The sequence below is a fragment of the Centroberyx affinis genome, unplaced genomic scaffold, assembly GCF_046629955.1.
Source record: "Centroberyx affinis isolate AG114_WGS23_722 - 3 ecotype Tasmania unplaced genomic scaffold, CSIRO-AGI_Caff_v1 ptg006553l_1, whole genome shotgun sequence".
NCBI classification, from domain to species: Eukaryota; Metazoa; Chordata; class Actinopteri; order Beryciformes; family Berycidae; genus Centroberyx; species Centroberyx affinis.
Window position 1 is genome coordinate 1 of NW_027283316.1, and position 17,891 is coordinate 17,891.

General features: G+C 41.9%; 1 protein-coding gene across 1 annotated transcript in view; it reads right to left on the reverse strand.

The window, feature by feature from the left end:
• Positions 1-428: 428 nt before the first annotated feature.
• LOC139638784 (G protein-coupled receptor kinase 6-like) overlaps positions 429-17,891 on the reverse strand; it is a gene marked incomplete at its 3' end in the record, with an annotated part of 60,412 nt that continues 42,949 nt past the window's right edge. The window contains exons 7-11 of the mRNA XM_071512814.1: positions 15,513-15,576; positions 9,799-9,939; positions 6,189-6,379; positions 4,146-4,183; positions 429-518 (exon numbers count right to left, since the gene is read on the reverse strand). Of these exons, the coding sequence (XP_071368915.1) occupies positions 429-518; positions 4,146-4,183; positions 6,189-6,379; positions 9,799-9,939; positions 15,513-15,576 (524 nt within the window). The remainder of the gene's footprint in view (positions 519-4,145; positions 4,184-6,188; positions 6,380-9,798; positions 9,940-15,512; positions 15,577-17,891) is intronic.

A 17,891-nucleotide genomic window follows, 5' to 3' on the forward strand; every position in this document is an offset into this window, starting at 1 on the left:
GTCAAAGATAGTGACAAATGGCCATCACAAGTTACCAGGGCTCAGCAGCAAATCTTCGCTTTTGTGAAGCTGTAACCACCAAATGTTTAGTATGTTTATTTTGTGAATGACTAAAACAATTAATCGATTATCAAAATTATAATCGATACATACATTTTCTATCGATCGACTAATCTTTTAATCAACAAATCGTTTCAGCACTACTGAAGACGATTCAAATGTTCAGAAACACACCGTCCCATAAGAGGAATCTAAAGGCTTAAAGGGGCAATAAGTAAGATTTTTCCTGCCCCATAGCACAGACATACACACAGACACACACACAGACACACACACAGACACACACACCGACACACACACAGACACACACACACACAGAGACAAAGACACATGTAGATACACTGACAACAAAAAAAAAATACAGTTACCCATGTATCCTACGGTCCCCACCCGTCCCTTGATGGTCTGTCCTTCTGGTACATGGACCGCTAGACCCAGGTCTGATATCCTGATGTGGCCTAAAAACACACACACACACACACACACACACACACACACACACACAGAAAACATATTAAGTGTTTTAAGTTGTGAAATGAGACAACACTGCTGTTTAAAAGGAACTTCATACTGTATTTAAGCAACATTATTATGCAGTTCCTCATAACTAATATATACACACACACACACACACACACACACACACACACACACACACACACACACACACACACACACACACACACACACACACACACACACACACTGTATGTATTTATCATTATACTTGTGGTGACTTTCCACTGCGTTCCACTTAATCCCCAACCTCTTAAAAAAGTCGTTTTCTTTCCAGTTGGGCGCATTGTTGTGTGGGATAGTTGTCATTAATACCATCATTATGATTTGATGTCTGATTGGTTCCCTTCCTTCATATCGCTGTTATTCTGAAAATCCCTAAATAAAATCACAAAAAAAAGGAAAAAAAAAAACGCCCCCTTTTCAAAGCGAGGACCAACAAAACCTCCCTGCTTTTATTCTGAATCTCTCCGTCTTTGCGAGGAAAAACATGCACACACACACACACACACACACACACACACACACACACACTCCATATCTCACTGAATGTCACATGACCTGCCATGTACAGCAGTTACAACTAGGATAGCGTGACACAAATTCTGCTGTCTAAATTGATGATAACAAGCAAATTTTATTTAAAAACTTAAAAAAAAAAAAGAGGCATGGTCGGAATATTATTTGAAAATGTAACATGTGATGAACCATATCATGATATATATATTGATATTGAAAAAATCCTTATGATAATCGTGATATTGATTTCAGCCATACTGCCCAGCTCCCACGAGGAGGAGGAGTAGGAGGAGGAGTAGGAGGAGGAGGATGAGTAGGAGGAGAAGGAGGAGGAGGATGAGTGGGAGGAGGAGGAGGAGGAGGATGAGGATGAGTAGGAGGAGAAGGAGGAGGATGAGTAGGAGGAGGAGGAGGATGAAGATGAGGAGGAGGATGAGGAGGAGATGAGGAGGAGGATGAGGAGGAGGAGGAAGAGGAAGAGGAAGAGGAAGAGGATGAGTAGGAGGATGAGGAGGAGGAGGAGGAGCTCTTCAAAGCTGCAGTGGACTCTCACGGTGTCTTGTGATTTAGGAAAAGGTCGCCAAAGTTGAGAGCGATTGTGAAACAAGTCTTTGATCCAGGAGACAATGTGAGAGTTTAGTGTTTGCTTTGATGCATTTCTGGGAAAACAGAGCAGTGTGACTACAGCTGAAAGGACGTTTCTCACGACTCTGCCAGATACTGTGATCATGATTAAATCACAAGTATTTATCTTGATGAAATTAGGAGCAAAAATATTTTACTGCACTTCTTGCATCTGGTATCAGCACCTATTTCATTTCAGATTTGCTATTAACAGCTGCAATGGGCTAAGTGAAATTAAATGTTTCAATATTGACAATATGCCAATATTTTAGGACTATTGCTGGTGGACTGGTCTAATATGAGGTAGTAAAAGGAAGAAGAATCAAAATAAAAAATCAATCAATTTGTTCTTGTAGCCTAATGCACCAACAGAGGATCCAAAAACATCAACAGTAGCAAATACAATACTTTTTAACTTTGGCTCTGACAACAAAACCTTGGATTCCTCTTCTTTATTCAGCTATTCTACTGTTGTTCTATTATTTTCCACCTGTTCTGCAATTGTGTCTTCGCCCTACATCTTGATTTTTTTTGTTGTTGTTTTATTGGTTGGTTTTGAGGTGAGATGTTTTTAAGATAGATAGATAGATAGATAGATAGATAGATGGATAGATGGATAGATACTTTATTGTCCTACAAGAGGAAATTTGGTTCCAGGAGGGCCTTTGTTTGTTTTTTTTGTATCTCACCAGCACAAATGAACACAAAGTAAATGTGTTTTTGTAATCGTTAATGTTTTATCACTGTGCAGCTAAACTAAAGCACTATGAAACAACCTCAGCACCATGAGGACGTTTCCATCGCCTGGTTTTAGTTTGCAGATCAGTTCTTACTGACTGTTCCTGGAGACACGTCTCCCTCTTGTGACTCACAGCAGAATAACAGCTTCTACTGAGAGGCTGTTGCCAGATACTGGGCAAACTTTTGGGGTTTTGTCTGAAGATCTCAAACTGTGTTGTTGTACATGTACATGAGTTAAACAACACACAACTGTAGTCTCAGTTATCATTCTGACATTCTGAATTTTAGAAACAATTCCAAGGGAAAGCAACAGTGCAGTAAAATGTGGAACTTTGCACTTCTAAATGCTAAACTAATAATTCTGGTGTCTATGTTCTCATTACTTAACATTTAAGGCTCTCCAAAAAGCGATGTGCCCAATGGCTTTTTTTTGGCAGAGCACAGCGCTTTCAGTGTGTTCAACTTTTTTCTTTTTTTTTTTTTTCTTTTTTCTCAGCCAACCAATCGCGGTGAAGGAGAGGCGGGGTTTCATGCTACGTAGGAGGCTGGCCGTTTCCCACGAGGACAACAAAGATGGAGAAAGTGCCGGTGGAGAAATATATATAAATATATATATATATATATATATATATATATCTGGTACCGCAACACCGATCATAAAGAGGCAGTGTGGATCATAACTGGACGTGTATTGGGAGTATCTGGTAAACCTTTGCTTGTTGCACAACACTGTATTATCTGCAGACGTTTCCACAGGATCCGTCATTTCCACGCTTCCCATTAATTTTCTATGTAAGCTTTCTGGTAGCGCGTTTTGAGAGACGGGGCGTCACGTTGGCCGCTCCACATTTGCATAAAATTGAGGTGTAGGCTACTTTATGCAAATCAGGGGCGTCCAGCGTGACTTGCCGCCTCTGGAAACTCCCGAAACTCGCGTACAAACTTTTAAACTAACTGTTCCCAATCCAAAATGAAGACAGATTCAGCAACTGTACGGCTTATTTCTCGCCTCAAATGTTTTCAGAAACACATTTTGGTGAACTATTTTCGCAATATAAGAGAAAGTTGAAATGTTTTTCCAGTTTGAAATCTGGGGCACACGGCCCAGCGAGTGACAGCGTTCGTCCAATCAGGTGCAGCAAAGGAACCAATATGGAAGCACGCCTATCAAGCGTCCAATACTGGGAAGCAGTGCGATCCCTCACGTGAAATGATGCCCCTGTGAAAACGTACCATAAGGCAGTGTTTTTTTCCACACACAAAAAACTCTTGTGTGTGTAAACGCAGCCTAAGATGACCAACGGCCAAATCTCACAAAAGCCAGCCAGAACAAAACCAGCCGACACCTTGAATTTCTTCCTCTGTGGTAAACGAGTTAAACGGGTTTCAGTCCCCTTCCTGCAGCCTTCCATATTAACAGTGTATGCACTTGTGATACAGTAAGTTGGATAAAAGCATCCATCAAACGGCTTGTATCATATATAATATAAGAGGCTGGTAAGGGAAAGATCCCCAGCAGTGAGAGGTGCTGTGATACGAGACAGACCGTAAAGAAATGTATTGATTGTTAGACAGCAGCCGATCGCCATTACTCTCCACTGATGACGCTGCTTTAGCCGTTAATGGCGACCAGACAGGCTTCTGTTTAAAAAATTGGGGCTTTCCCTTTAAATGCTGCTACTCACCGTGATCGTCCAGCAGGATGTTCTCTGGTTTTAGGTCCCTGAGAGAGAGAGAGAGAGAGAGAGAGAGAGAGAGAGGAGAGGAGAGAGAATGAGAGTGGAAGAAAGGGGGAGGAGAGAAGATGAGACAAGAGAAAGAGGAAGAGGACAGATGGAGGGAGAGAGGAAAGGAGAGGAGAGAAGGAGAGAGGAGAGGAGGAGGAGGAGGAGAGGAGATGAGAGGAAGAGAGGAGAGGAGATGAGAGGAAGAGAGAGGAGAGGAGAGGAGAGGAGAGGAGAGGAGAGGAGAGAGAGGAGAGGAGAGGAGAGGAGAGGAGAAGAAAGGAGGAGAGGAGAGGAGAGGAGGAGAGGAGAAGAAAGGAGGAGGAGAGAGGAGAGGAGATGAGAGAGGAGAGGAGAGGAGATGAGAGGAGGAGAGGAGAAGAAAGGAGGAGGAGGAGAGGAGAGGAGAGGAAAACAGGGAGAAATTTGTTATCCTGTGAGCTTTTAACCTCCTGGTCTGAGGAGGAAGCATCTATCTCCAAGTCTGTATTATTCAGCAAAAGTAACACATCACATCAGTGCAAACAACATGCCAATAGTTAAAGCTGCACTATGCAACTTTGCACGTATTTCGCTCTCATGTTTTGATTTGTCACTTCCTGAGTCGTCACTTCTATCACTTTCACAATTTAAGTAAAAGACAAAACGCCAAATGTGGAGAAGTCGGTGGATGGGTGACGTGTTTAAAGCTGCATTCAGCAACTTTGCACTATGGTGGCAGCAGGAGATAACTAGAATTTCTCAGAGGAGAGTTTGAAGGACTTCCTTACCCAGAAATCCATGTAACGTGACGTCAGTAAACTGGACACTCCTCGGACCTAAATTTCTTAGATTTCCCATAATCACTTGCAGTATTTTAGTGTTTTAGCTTTCCCACTAGTGACCATATCCAACAGCAGAAGTTGATTTGAACTCAGTTAGCGGGGATGGGACGCTCTTCTCTGCTGGAGCCTCAATTTGTGATTTAGACTAATAAGACAGGTGCATTTTTACATAAAAGTCTTTGCCCAGCGCCGCTTTAACTTACAATTATGACTAGCGAAATAGACTCTTTATCAGATGTTTGGAGTGCCTTGGATCTCTCTATTTCCTACATGATTACTAGAGGACTCTTCTGAAGCTAAGAAGCATTCCAGCCTCTGATCCGTTTTCTAAACCTCACCGTTTCTCCACTCTAACCACTGATTGACTGATTGATTGACTTTATTCGATAAATTAAAATACAATATACAAATGTACATACAGTACTAAAATTCATCAGGATATCGCAATAAAGTCACATGACTTATTTCCATTGCGGTCCTGAGGTCTAGGCTAGGAGGCAGGCAGGAAAAGGGAGTGACATGTATATGCTAATAATATCCAATTTTTACACTAAAACACCTAATAAAAACATCAATATTATACAATCATGAAAATAATAAAAAAAACACACAAGTTCAGAAACCAGTCCAAACTTAGAACTGTCCTAGAAAAGATGTTTCCCTATACTAACTTACTCTGCATTTTTTCAGTTGTTTTTTAAAACAATTCAGAGAATGGGCAGATTTAATTTCATTTGGGATTTTATTCCACTCCTCCCCCCCTGTGTAGAGAAATGTACTTCTCCCTACTTTGCTTTTAGATTGGGTTGTTTCAGGTTAGATACACTAGCCCTCGTATTCAGGCCATGAGAGTCCCGAACATACTGAAAATACCCGGTAAAATAATTTGGACATAGACCTTGTAAAATCTTATAGACCATAATAAGTTTTAACTGTTGGATTCTACCTTCAACAGGGAGCCAATTCAACTCTTTAAAATGGTTTGGGCTAATGTGCGTTCTTGGACTGAGATGAAGGACGACCTTCATTTTGGGTTTGTTCTGAGCTTTTTGAAGCTTATCTTTTGTTCTTTTAGTTATACCACTGTACCAGGTTACACAGGTGTAATCATAGTGGCATTGAACTAACGATGTAGCTAATGTCCTCATGGTTTCCTTATCTCCCGCCCGCGTCTCCCCACCTGTAGACGATCCTCTCCCGGTGCAGGTCCTCCAGGCCGCAGCAGATCTCCGCAGAGTAGAAGACGGCCCTCGTCTCCTCGAACCCCGCGTCTCCCATGTGGTAGATGTGGAACTTCAGGTCCCCGCCGTTCATCAGGGTCAACACGAGGCACAGGGCGTCCTTCGTCTCGTAGGCGTACGCTAAACTCACCTGCAAACACGGAGATAGAGTGTTCAGGCATACGGTAGATAATCAATACGCATTTTTGTGTGTAGAATCAGATGCTGTGTGTAACATTCAATTCATAGTAATCCCATGCATTTCCTACCAATATGGTGCTTTACCTTACACACAGCTCATTGGCTGTGGCTGTCATTTGATTATAATCACCTGTTATGTCCCTACACTGCAAAAAAATGCCAAGCTGTCTCTATTATTTTGACTTATTTCCAGACCTATCAAGCTTATTTTGTGATATTTTTAGTCAAATCATCCCATCATTTCACTTGATTCATGCCAATATGACTTTGTTCAAGAAATCATCATAAAACAATGAAGAAAATCAGAAGAAAAGCAACTTTCTCCAAGATAATTTCACTCTTTTACTAAATAAATGTCCTGAAACAAGTTACATTCTCCTGAAAAAAAGTCAAATTTGTTGAAACGGGTAAAATTATCTGCCAGTGCGGTAAGATGATTTCACAAAAAAAAATCCTAAAGTAAGCTTGATAAGTCTGAATACAAGATAAAATAACTTTGAAAGTAACTGTCAGTTTTTGCAGTGTAGCAAGATGGCCCGGTGGTGATGCAACAGAATACTATGAATAAAGAGACAAGAGCAGATTTGGAGTTTTTCGAAGTTCACATGCTATCGCTTTGTGGAGAGCCAGAGTAACAGGCAGCCAATCAGGAGGCTGCTTGATACAGAGCCATTGTGTTGCTCGGATTTGATTGGCTCACGGTCAGACAGAGAGTGTAAGGTGGCCAGCAGGGACAAAGTCTGAGAACAATCAAAGACCAAAGACTGAATATAACTGAGGTATTCAAGCGATATACAGTTTTCTCAGAAAGTTATCGGCCAGTGCGGCGGGTGATGCTTATTTACTTATCTGCAAAAGACAAATTTCACTGGCATATGGCGCCTTACAGATAAGCCAAGGCATATGACTGAGTTATCTGTGATTCAACAGCACACACATCAGTCATGCACATGCCTCAGCACACTGCATACGGAGGTCAGGCATAAGCTAGATGGTCATGCTTCAATGTAGACTTTTTTTCTCCCCCCCCCACATACTGTATGTGGAAAGCCCCGAGTGAAAAACAAATCACAGCCTGAAATCGAAAATGTCAAGCTCCACTCTGATCCATAGGCTTTGTGATAGAACAGTATGCAGAGATGTGGAGGGTGAGAGCCGACACTAGACTGAATGTTCTACCAGGGAAATATCACTCGAGCTGTCTCGTGATGTCTTCTATGTGGCGAGGACCAGTGCAAAAAAACACTGTGTGCACTCACAGTCAGTGGCGGAAAGTAACTAAGTACATGTACTCAAGTACTGTACTTAAGTACAATTTTGAGGTACTTGTACTTAGTGGTGGAAGGGTTAATACTCAGATCTTTTACTTAAGTAAAAGTAGAAATATCACAGTATAAAAATACTCTGTTACAAGTAAAAGTCCTGCATTCAAAATGTTACTTAAGTAAAAGTCCAAAATTATTAGCATCAAAATGTACTTAAAGCAACAAAAGTAAAAGTACTCATTATGCAGAATGGCCCATTTCAGAATAATACAGTATATATTATATTATTGAATTATAATTATTGATGCATTAATGTGTAAGCATCATTTTAATGTTGCAGCTGGAAAAGGTGGGGCTGATTTCCACTACTTTATATACTGCTGGGTAGCTTACAGTATTCTATAATATACATCACAATTTATTAGTTGATTATATTTTGTATTAATAATCTGAATCTGCAAAGTAACCAGTAACTTAAAGGAAAAATCTACACTTGGATACACTGGTCTCTCTCCTCTTCTACGATGGATTTCTCCCTGTATGATTGTTGAACGTCTCTTGGTGCAAAATGGCGGCTCTAGAAAGAAGCCCTCGCTCTTTGATTCTGAGGGACTGACACCAAAACCTGACGTTTACCGCTGAGGTTTTACATCCTGAAACATTTTCTGATATCAAACTCCATTGTAGCGGAGCTGGACGTGACGTTTCATCGTCTACATTTAGTTAATTATTCGCAGGAATAAGAAAAATACACCAACCAAACAACCAAATGGGTCCAGGAATGCAAGGTACATCGCTAACAGCTGTTAACAGTATTAAAGTGTTTTAGGGTGGATTGTTCCTTTAATGTGAGCCATTCATGATGATGACGATGCCGCTACTTGCACGTCACCCACAACCGAAACACAACCATCTGTCAGCTCCTGATGCCAACATTTTTGATAAATTATGTTCTGTTGAACAAAATTGTCCAGTTGTGTATTTTTGCTCAGAGCCATGAGAAACCCAGAGGGGCTGTGTGTGGGAAACGGGAACGTTTCCTAAGTCCACTGTGAGCCTGGGAGCCTGAGCAGCTGACTGATAGGTGTCCAAATCAAATAAGCAGTATGAGTTTCATCTGGCATGGAATCAAACCAAACTGGAGGCCGACCCCGGTGTATTTTAATTACTGCGGCTGCTAACGTAGCAGCCATCAGAAAGCAGTCCAGGTCAGTCCAGGTCAGACTGAGCTGTGCAGAGAATAAACATATGAAGGGTTTCACTCCGTTCTGTTATCATGCAACTCAGACCTGGAATAACCTCCCAGGTGATATTAGACAAGCCCCGACTCTGACCACTTTTAAGTCAAAGCTTAAAACATTTCTGTTTTGCACTGCCAACTCTACCCTGTAACGGAACTGCAATATTTTAAGTCTTTTATCTTTTGTATCTCTTGTCTATACTTTTGCACTATTTAATTCTAAATCTTTTACTGTAATTTTATTACTCTGTAAAGCACTTTGAATTGCCTCTGTGTATGAAATGTGCTATACAAATAAAGCTGCCTTGCCTTGCCTACGTAAATGCTATATACATATATATAGTATATATATACAGTATATATGTATATACACATTTTGGAAGAAAGAAGTGTTACCTGATGTTTATTGTTCAGTGTGTTCATAAGACATACATGGGCATTTGTCATTATTTTTGACATTTTATAGACCAAATGAGTAATCGATTAATTGAAAAAAATCCAAAAGCGCTACTACAAATCTACTGTTCGCTAGGCAGGCAATGGCATCAATCTTAAGGTTTCAGTTTTGTTTAAATGTTTAAATGTCGTATGTTGCATTGTTACGTAATGCTGACTCCTCATGTGCTGCATGCTGCATTTCACAGTACAATGAGTGTGCACAACTTTCAGGACAAGATGCACCAACTTCGACTGTATGTGGGGAAATTAGGTTTGAAAGGCCAGTAGAGAAAACCAAGTGCACGTCACACACTAATGATATAATAACAGCCTGTTAAACAAAACGTCATACTGAACAGTGGGAAACACAACAAATTCACAGCCTTGTGTGCGTAATGAACAGATTCAGGACAACTTGATGCTTACTACAAATCTGCTGTTGACTTTCTCCAGGATCTGCTTCTCGTTGAGAGCCATGGACTCTCCTTTCCTCTTCTTTATCCTCTTCTTCTCCAACTTCTTACAGGCGTACATCTTCCCTGTGGCTCGTACCTGACACGCACATACCTGCATGAGGGAGGAGGAGGAGAAGGGGGAGGGGGAGGGGGAAGAGGAGGAGGAGGGGGGGGGGGGGGAGAAAGGGGGTTAGAGGAGAAGGAACGAGAAAGGAGGAGAAAGAAAGTAAAAGGAGGAAGAAGTAGGTAAAACGGGGACGAAGGAGGTTAAATGGGGCAAAGGGAAGAAGGAGGTTAAATTATGTAAAATGAGGAGTTTAAATGAGAAGGAAGGAAGAGAAAAGAGTTAAAAGGAGGAGGAAAGAAGTTAAATGAGGTGAAAGAAGGAGAAAGGAGGAGAAGGGAGGATTTACTACAGGTTTTGCAGGATACTATCGCAAGCTAATATGGTTTGGCTAAATTGGTCATCTTCTGTTCATGGAAACAGAAAAGTGAATCAAAGTGAACTGAATTTAACTTGAAAGCAAGAAAGAGAGAGAGAGAGAGAGGCAGAGAGAGAGAGAAAGAGAGGCTCTGAGAGAGAGATAGCAAGGGGGGGCAGACAGACAGGCAGAGGGGGAGAGAGGCAGACAGGCAGAGAGAGAGGCAGACAGGCGGAGAGAGAGAAAGAGAAAGAGAGGCAGACAGACGGGCAGAGAGAGAGAGGCAGACAGACAGAGAGAGAGAAAGAGAAAGAGAGGCAGACAGACGGGCAGAGAGAGAGGCAGACAGACAGAGAGGGAGAGAGAGAGACAGAGAGAGAGGCAGACAGACAGAGAGAGAGAGAGGCAGACAGACAGAGAGATGGAGAGAGACAGAGAGGCAGACAGACAGAGAGAAAGAGAAAGAGAGGCAGACAGACAGGCAGAGAGAGAGAGAGGCAGACAGACGGGCAGAGAGAGAGAGAGAGAGAGGCAGACAGACGGGCAGAGAGAGAGGCAGACGGGCGGAGAGAGAGAAAGAGGAAGAGAGGCAGACAGACAGGCAGAGAGAGAGGCAGACAGACAGAGAGAGAGGGAGAGAGAGAGACACAGAGAGAGAAGCAGACAGAGAGAGAGAGAGAGAGGCAGACAGACAGAGAGAGAGAGAGAGAGGCAGACAGAGAGAGAGAGAGAGAGAGAGAGAGGCAGACAGAGAGAAAGAGAGAGAGGCAGACAGAGAGAGAGGCAGAGAGAGAGAGAGAGGCAGACAGACAGAGAGATGGAGAGAGACAGAGAGGCAGACAGACAGAGAGAAAGAGAAAGAGAGGCAGACAGACAGGCAGAGAGAGAGAGAGAGGCAGACAGACGGGCAGAGAGAGAGAGAGAGAGAGGCAGACAGACGGGCAGAGAGAGAGGCAGACGGGCGGAGAGAGAGAAAGAGGAAGAGAGGCAGACAGACAGGCAGAGAGAGAGGCAGACAGACAGAGAGAGAGGGAGAGAGAGAGACACAGAGAGAGAAGCAGACAGAGAGAGAGAGAGAGAGGCAGACAGACAGAGAGAGAGAGAGAGAGGCAGACAGAGAGAGAGAGAGAGAGAGAGAGAGAGGCAGACAGAGAGAAAGAGAGAGAGGCAGACAGAGAGAGAGGCAGAGAGAGAGAGAGAGAGAGGCAGACAGACAGAGAGAGAGGCAGAGAGAGAGAGAGAGACAGAGAGGCAGGCAGACAGACAGAGACAGAGAGAGAGGCAGACAGACAGAGAGACAGAGAGGCAGACAGACAGACAGAGAGAGACAGCCTGCACCTCTAAAACTGCCACTCAAACTCACTGCTGGACAAAAGTCTGCTTCATGAAACTCACATGACTCGTCAACATTTAGATGTTCAGTCTTGACGACGGCGACACACTTCATAAAACATACAACATGCCCTCTAACCACCAGCCTCATAACACATCAAAGTCTTTATCCCTGTCCATCTTGTGACTTTACATTTCCTAGTGATGATTAAAGACTGCGATTGTGAACAGTGTAATTATCAAGTGAGCGACGGGACGGCAGATCAGTTCCCCCCTCGGATATTTTTACACTGCTAAATATCATCAGTCTGTGAAGTTCAAAGCATTCCAAGAGGGTTTGTTTTAGCCAGCTTGGCGTAACAGGTGGGTGGGGTTTACTGCGCTCAGATACACTCACCGGACACTTTATTAGGTACACCTATCTACTAGCGGCTGGTCACATATTGAAGTAGTATAATTTGCTTAGTTAATAATAATAATTTCATTTTTAAATGTTTACAAAACTCAGCACCAAAACATAGCACCAGCTATTTTATGCAAGTTTATCAGCAGGCAGAATAGTAGTAGGATCACCAGGGGCAAAGACAGTGGCAATTGTAAAATCGCATCGTAAGACTTCCTTTGGGCAGTCAGCTTTTTCCATAAAGGGCTCTCAAATGTGGAACACACTACCAACTGAAATAAAATTAACTCAAGATATTATGGTTTTTAATAAAAAATGTTAAAGGCTGGCTGAAGCAAAATCAGAGCTGTATGCATTTTTAATTATTTCATGATTCGACTTTTCTTTTTTTTCTTTAAATAATGTTCTATAATTGTATGTAACCTTGATACTTTCATTTTTTTTTCTCTCTTACTAAAAGCCTAACTAGGGACAGGAGTTGGAAACTAGCAATAGCTATAATCTCTGTATGCGATCAGTTACATCAACTTGTTTGTAATGAGTTGAAGTGGCACTATGTTAACTTGCATTGTCCCTATCAAATAAACTATATAAATAAATAAATAAAATCTGTTGCCCATTTATCATAAGGGTTGTGAGATGCTCTTCTGCACTCCACTGTTGTAAAAAGCTGTTATTGGGGCATTTGTGTTTCTTTCTGTCTTTCTGTTAGCTGCTCTGACCTCTGACCTCTGTCATTATTAACAAGCTGTTTTCACTCACTGGATGTTTTTTTTTCCTTATTGCACAATTCTCTCACTGCAAAAAAAATTATCAATTTAGTCTCATAATCAGCCTTCAAATCTTATTTTTCTTAAACCAGACCAACCTGAGATAACCCCACTTCCTCCAATGCAGTTTCACTTGTTTCAGGAGCTTTCTAGAAATGAGTGTCAGTGTCTGTTGAAACCAGTCAGAATAAGGCAGATCACTGCACTGCTGCCAGGAAAATGACACTTCTTGAAACCTCTTGATTCTACTTCTTGAAACAAGTTGATTTGCATTGGAAACAAGTGAAATAATCTCAACCAATTGGCAGATCTTTTCATTTATTTTACGAAAATTACTATTTTACAACTCAATAATAGACTGAATGACTTGTTAAGATGGAGATTTTTTTTTGCAGGGCTGTAACTCTAGAGACTGTGATGTGTGAAAATCCCAGGAGGGCAGCTGTGTCTGAGATGCTGAACCAACAGTCAGACCGTGCTCAAAGTCTCTTAGATCAGTGGTTCTCAACGTGGGGTCCGGGGACCACCAGGGGTCCTTGAGGGGGTTCCAGGGGGTCCCCAGCAAATTGAAGAATTGTTAATATTCAGCATTATTTAATTTACAAGAAGTTAACATGATTAGAGAATGTAGAAGAATGACTATTTTTATTATAGCTTCTCTGTTATCCTCTGCCTACAATACAGATAGTAATGGAATTCTGGACAAAATCATATCTGACAATAACAATGTTCTCCGATTTAAAACAAGGTAAAATCTCATCAAATGGGGGTCCGTGGCCCTAATGTGGACTAAATCAGGGGTCCCTGACATGAAAAAGGTTGAGAACCACTGTCTTCTCGCTCGACATCTCGCCCATTCTAATATTTGGTCGAACAGAATAAACGACTAAACATTATGCGGAGTTGCAGCCGCATGATTGGCTGTTTGGAGGAGCAGGCTGTTTGTGTTAATGAGCAGGTGTGCCTAATAAAGTGTGTAGGGAGTGTAGCTCAGATGGTGTCAGGTGAGTTGTAAATCAACGACACTATACTACAGCAGTGGTTCTCAACGTAGGGTCCGGGGACCACCAGGGGTCCTTTAGGGGGCTACAGGGGGTCCCCAGCAAATTGATGAATTATTAAACTTCACCATTATTTCATTTACAATTAGTGAACACAATTAGAGAATGCAGAAGAATGACTGTTTTGATCATAGTTTCACTGTTATCTCTCTACCTACAATACAGATAGTCATGGACATCTGGACAAAATCATATCTAGCAATAACAATATTCTCAGATTTGGAGCAGAGAGACAAAATCTCATCAAATGGGGGTCCGTGGCCCTAATGTGGACTAAATTAGGGGTCCTTGATATGAATAAGGTTGAGAATCACCACACTACAGTATAGTCAGTTGACTTTTAGGGGGCAGAGGATGGAGCTGTGAGTTGGGAGACTGTGCTTCTTGTGTTGGCAGGCAGCCGCCCTGCCTGAGTGTCCCTGAGCAAGGCACTGTGTCCCATCCAGCCACACAGCTGCCCAGTGGGAATAGACCCTGGAACCCCGGCAGTGTCAGTGTGTTTCAGTTTTGACCGCTGAGCTGCAGGAGAACACAGAATACAGCTTTTCCTGTCACATTTTTAATGCCCGCTATCCGATATGGCATCTTCTTTAATTGAAAACAACATCAAGCAGTGTTTTTGTTTTCATAAAATAGTGTGGCGTTGTGCTCCTCATTATCTTATGATCCAGGGTAACTGAGTTTAATTCAGTCAGTAAGTTATCGCCATGGGATCAGTATGGAGTCAAAAAAAACCTTCTTATGAGGCTAATATGTTGCACAGAGACGCCATTCAGCGCCGTTTACCACTTTAATGGGATTTCATAGAAGCCGCTGATAAAAGAAGCCAAGAAAAGAATCACTTATAAACGCTATGGGACAATTTCTGGAACAAGTTGTAGCATTCAAAGTCAACAAAGCTTTCTGTAAAGACCTTGCTGTTCTGACCTCAGGGAAACGGCGCTCCTTCGTTTGAACCGGAATAAAATGGGAGCAATGTTTGGAAAAAATAATAATAACTAGAAGGGCACTCGGAGAGCGCAGACCTCCGCCAAGGATCCTGCTATTATTGCTTGTTCGTGAGTCGGATCCGGATCCGCTCCAACATTTAATGGGTTCTTCCTTGGCCCATGCTACACCCTTCTACGTTTCATGAAATTTGGGCCAGTAGTTTTTCTGTAATCCTGCTAACAGACAAACAAACAAACAAACGGCACTGAAAACATAACCTCCACATAACCTGCCTAAATCAAATCCCCATCTCCCTTTATCTTTATCTCATCTTCCTCCTCTACTTTCACTTGATCAGGCTAAAAAAAAAACAACATTTCTATCTTTTCTTTCTTGTTCTTATTTCTCTACCTAACAACTCTCTATCATACAGTATATCTCTTATCACTCTGAGGACACAGAAAATTGCTGCTCCAATTGACTCTTAACACTTCTTACTATTGGTTGCTTGTGATGTTGATGATCTGGGAATTATTTAAGCTCATCGTCCCCCACAAAATCAAATCTATAGATACCACTGGACTGATTTTGATGGAACTTGGAAGGACGGTGCATCTCATTACTGATTGGTCAAAGCGGTGCCTGCATCATTTGTGGGGGACGACGTGTTTTCACTTGTTCTATGTTTGCATTCACGACTAGTTGCTCTGGTTGAGAGTGCCAACTAAATGCCGAAAATGTAAATGTGACAAACTGATGGTACTCACCTCTCCAAAACCTCCCTTCCCCAACACCCGGTACTGTCTGAATGTGTTTTTTGTCACCGGTTGCCTGTTGGACACAGACAGAAATGTTAGCACTTAATTGTAAGCAATCAATCAATTCAATTCAATTCAATTCAATTCAATTCAATTCAAGACTTTAAGGCTGTAAGTAGGGATGGGACGATATATCGAAATTCAATATATCGCAATACAAAAATGTGACAAAACGTATCGTGGGGCAGAAAAATGAATCGTGATATTAGTTCCATTTTATTCTGCTGTAGTAATCCCAAATGAGGCGGCGTGCCAATCACAATTTCACAAGCTCTCCATCCAAATTATATTAATTAAGCACGTATTGAATGGTATCGTGAGATAAGCATATCGTCCCATCCTTAGCTGGAAATGTGGTTTGCTGAAAGGCTGTACAGTAAAAACAATACAGTAAAAAACACCACAACATATACAGACAGAGGTGAACAGCTCAACACAGCGGAATAAAAAGACACTTATCAGAGTATGAAGCTCAAATATTTCACAATTTAACAATGTGACAACTATAGGTTTGTATTCCTACAAAATAATTAGTGCCATGAAAGGAAAACTCACTTCTGATTTCTATTTAAGTTATTAGCCTTCAGTGGCATTCTTGAGGATGTAATTGACTGTGTGTTTTTTATATACTGGGCATCAAGTCAATCAAGTCATCAGGCTACAATTTTCTCCCCAGAGAAGATAAAAAGTGTTTTGGAATGAATCCCTTCATCCAGTTTGAGGGTTCAAATATTGGGCTAATGGGATGGCTGATCCTGCTGGCTCAGCAGTTCAGAGACCAAACTGTTTATCTCTTTATTTTTTATTTTTCTATATCACAATGACAATCACAATGACACAGTGATATGTGACTGTCAAAACCTTTAATCAACCAGTCAGGACAATAAAGTCCGATGAGTGCGATATTTTGGGTGCTTAAGTTTGTCTGCTGGTGTATCATCACATCCCATTTACAGTAACAAATAAGCTCTTATCCAGATTGTGGGAAAGCCTTACCTAACAGCTGGGATAAGTCCTTGTTGTCCTGGATACTGACGTGGGTATAAACCTCGTCATTTTCACAGTGTGCACACCGTCAGATGTGGGATGTGAAGACTTACATAAACAGCTTATCCCAGACGAGACTAACCGGGATATGAACTATTGTCCTGGACGCACGCGTGTGACGCGATCGATCGCCGTCCCACAGGGGAAACCGATATGACTCTCATCTGAACTGAGACAAGCGGAGATCAAAACATCAAAATCACAATATGAACTTCTGCAATAAGGTTTTTCTTGGGAGTTTTTCCTTGTGGGGTGTGGGGTGTGGGGGTGCCGGGTAGGTTAGGCCAGTGATTCTCAACCTTTTTCATATCATGGACCCCTAATTTAGTCCACATTAGGGCCACGGACCCCCATTTGATGAGATTTTTTCTCTTGGACCCAAATCTGAGAATATTTTTATTGTTAGATATGATTTTGTCCAGAATTCCTTGACAATCTTTATTTTAGGTAGAGAGATAACAGAGAAACTATGATCAAAACAGTCATTCTTCTACATTCTCTAATTGTGTTGACGTCTTATAAATGAAATAACGGTGAAGTTTAACAATTCATCATTTTGCTGGGGACCCCCTGGAACCCCCACTAGGACCCCTGGTGGTCCCCGGACCCCATGTTGAGAAACCACTTTGTTTTTCTTGTTATATTCTGCTCTTGTCTACCTTGTGTTCTTCACTATGCTTGTCCTATATCCTTTTGTTCACCACTGATTGTGTTTAGATCTAGCTAGGCTCATTCTCTGTAAAGTCCTCTGAGTCATGCTTAGGGCTATAGAAATAAACAAACTTGAACTTGAACTTGACTGCCTGATATCAGACAGAATTGTCAACTCGTTACACTCATTCACATTTCCATCTTCAGTCTGACATTGCCTCCACTCTAACCGATTTCCGTGGGGGAGGGGGGATTCGATTTTCCCTAACCAATCACTAGAGACCAACGTATCCGCCTGAATCTAACGTCATTTTAAGTCGTCACTGATGCGAAAAAAACATCTCCACTTTGATTAAATGCCTTCAGAGTGCTGTTCGGATTTCAAAGTAATTGGTACTTTTAATCGATTTAGAACAGCCTCGATAGCAGCGTCTATCTTGTCTATAGCGGTCGCCATTGTTGTTATTACTCCTCCTTGGTTCCGGAGCACAGCTTGACAACCACTTGACAACGGCATTAGTCCCGCCTGTGGCTCTGATTGGCTAATCGTTAGTCCCCCCCCGGCGCTCATTGGACCGATCATTTTTCAACTGAGAAACCGCTGTTTCATGTCACGATGCCAGACCAGAA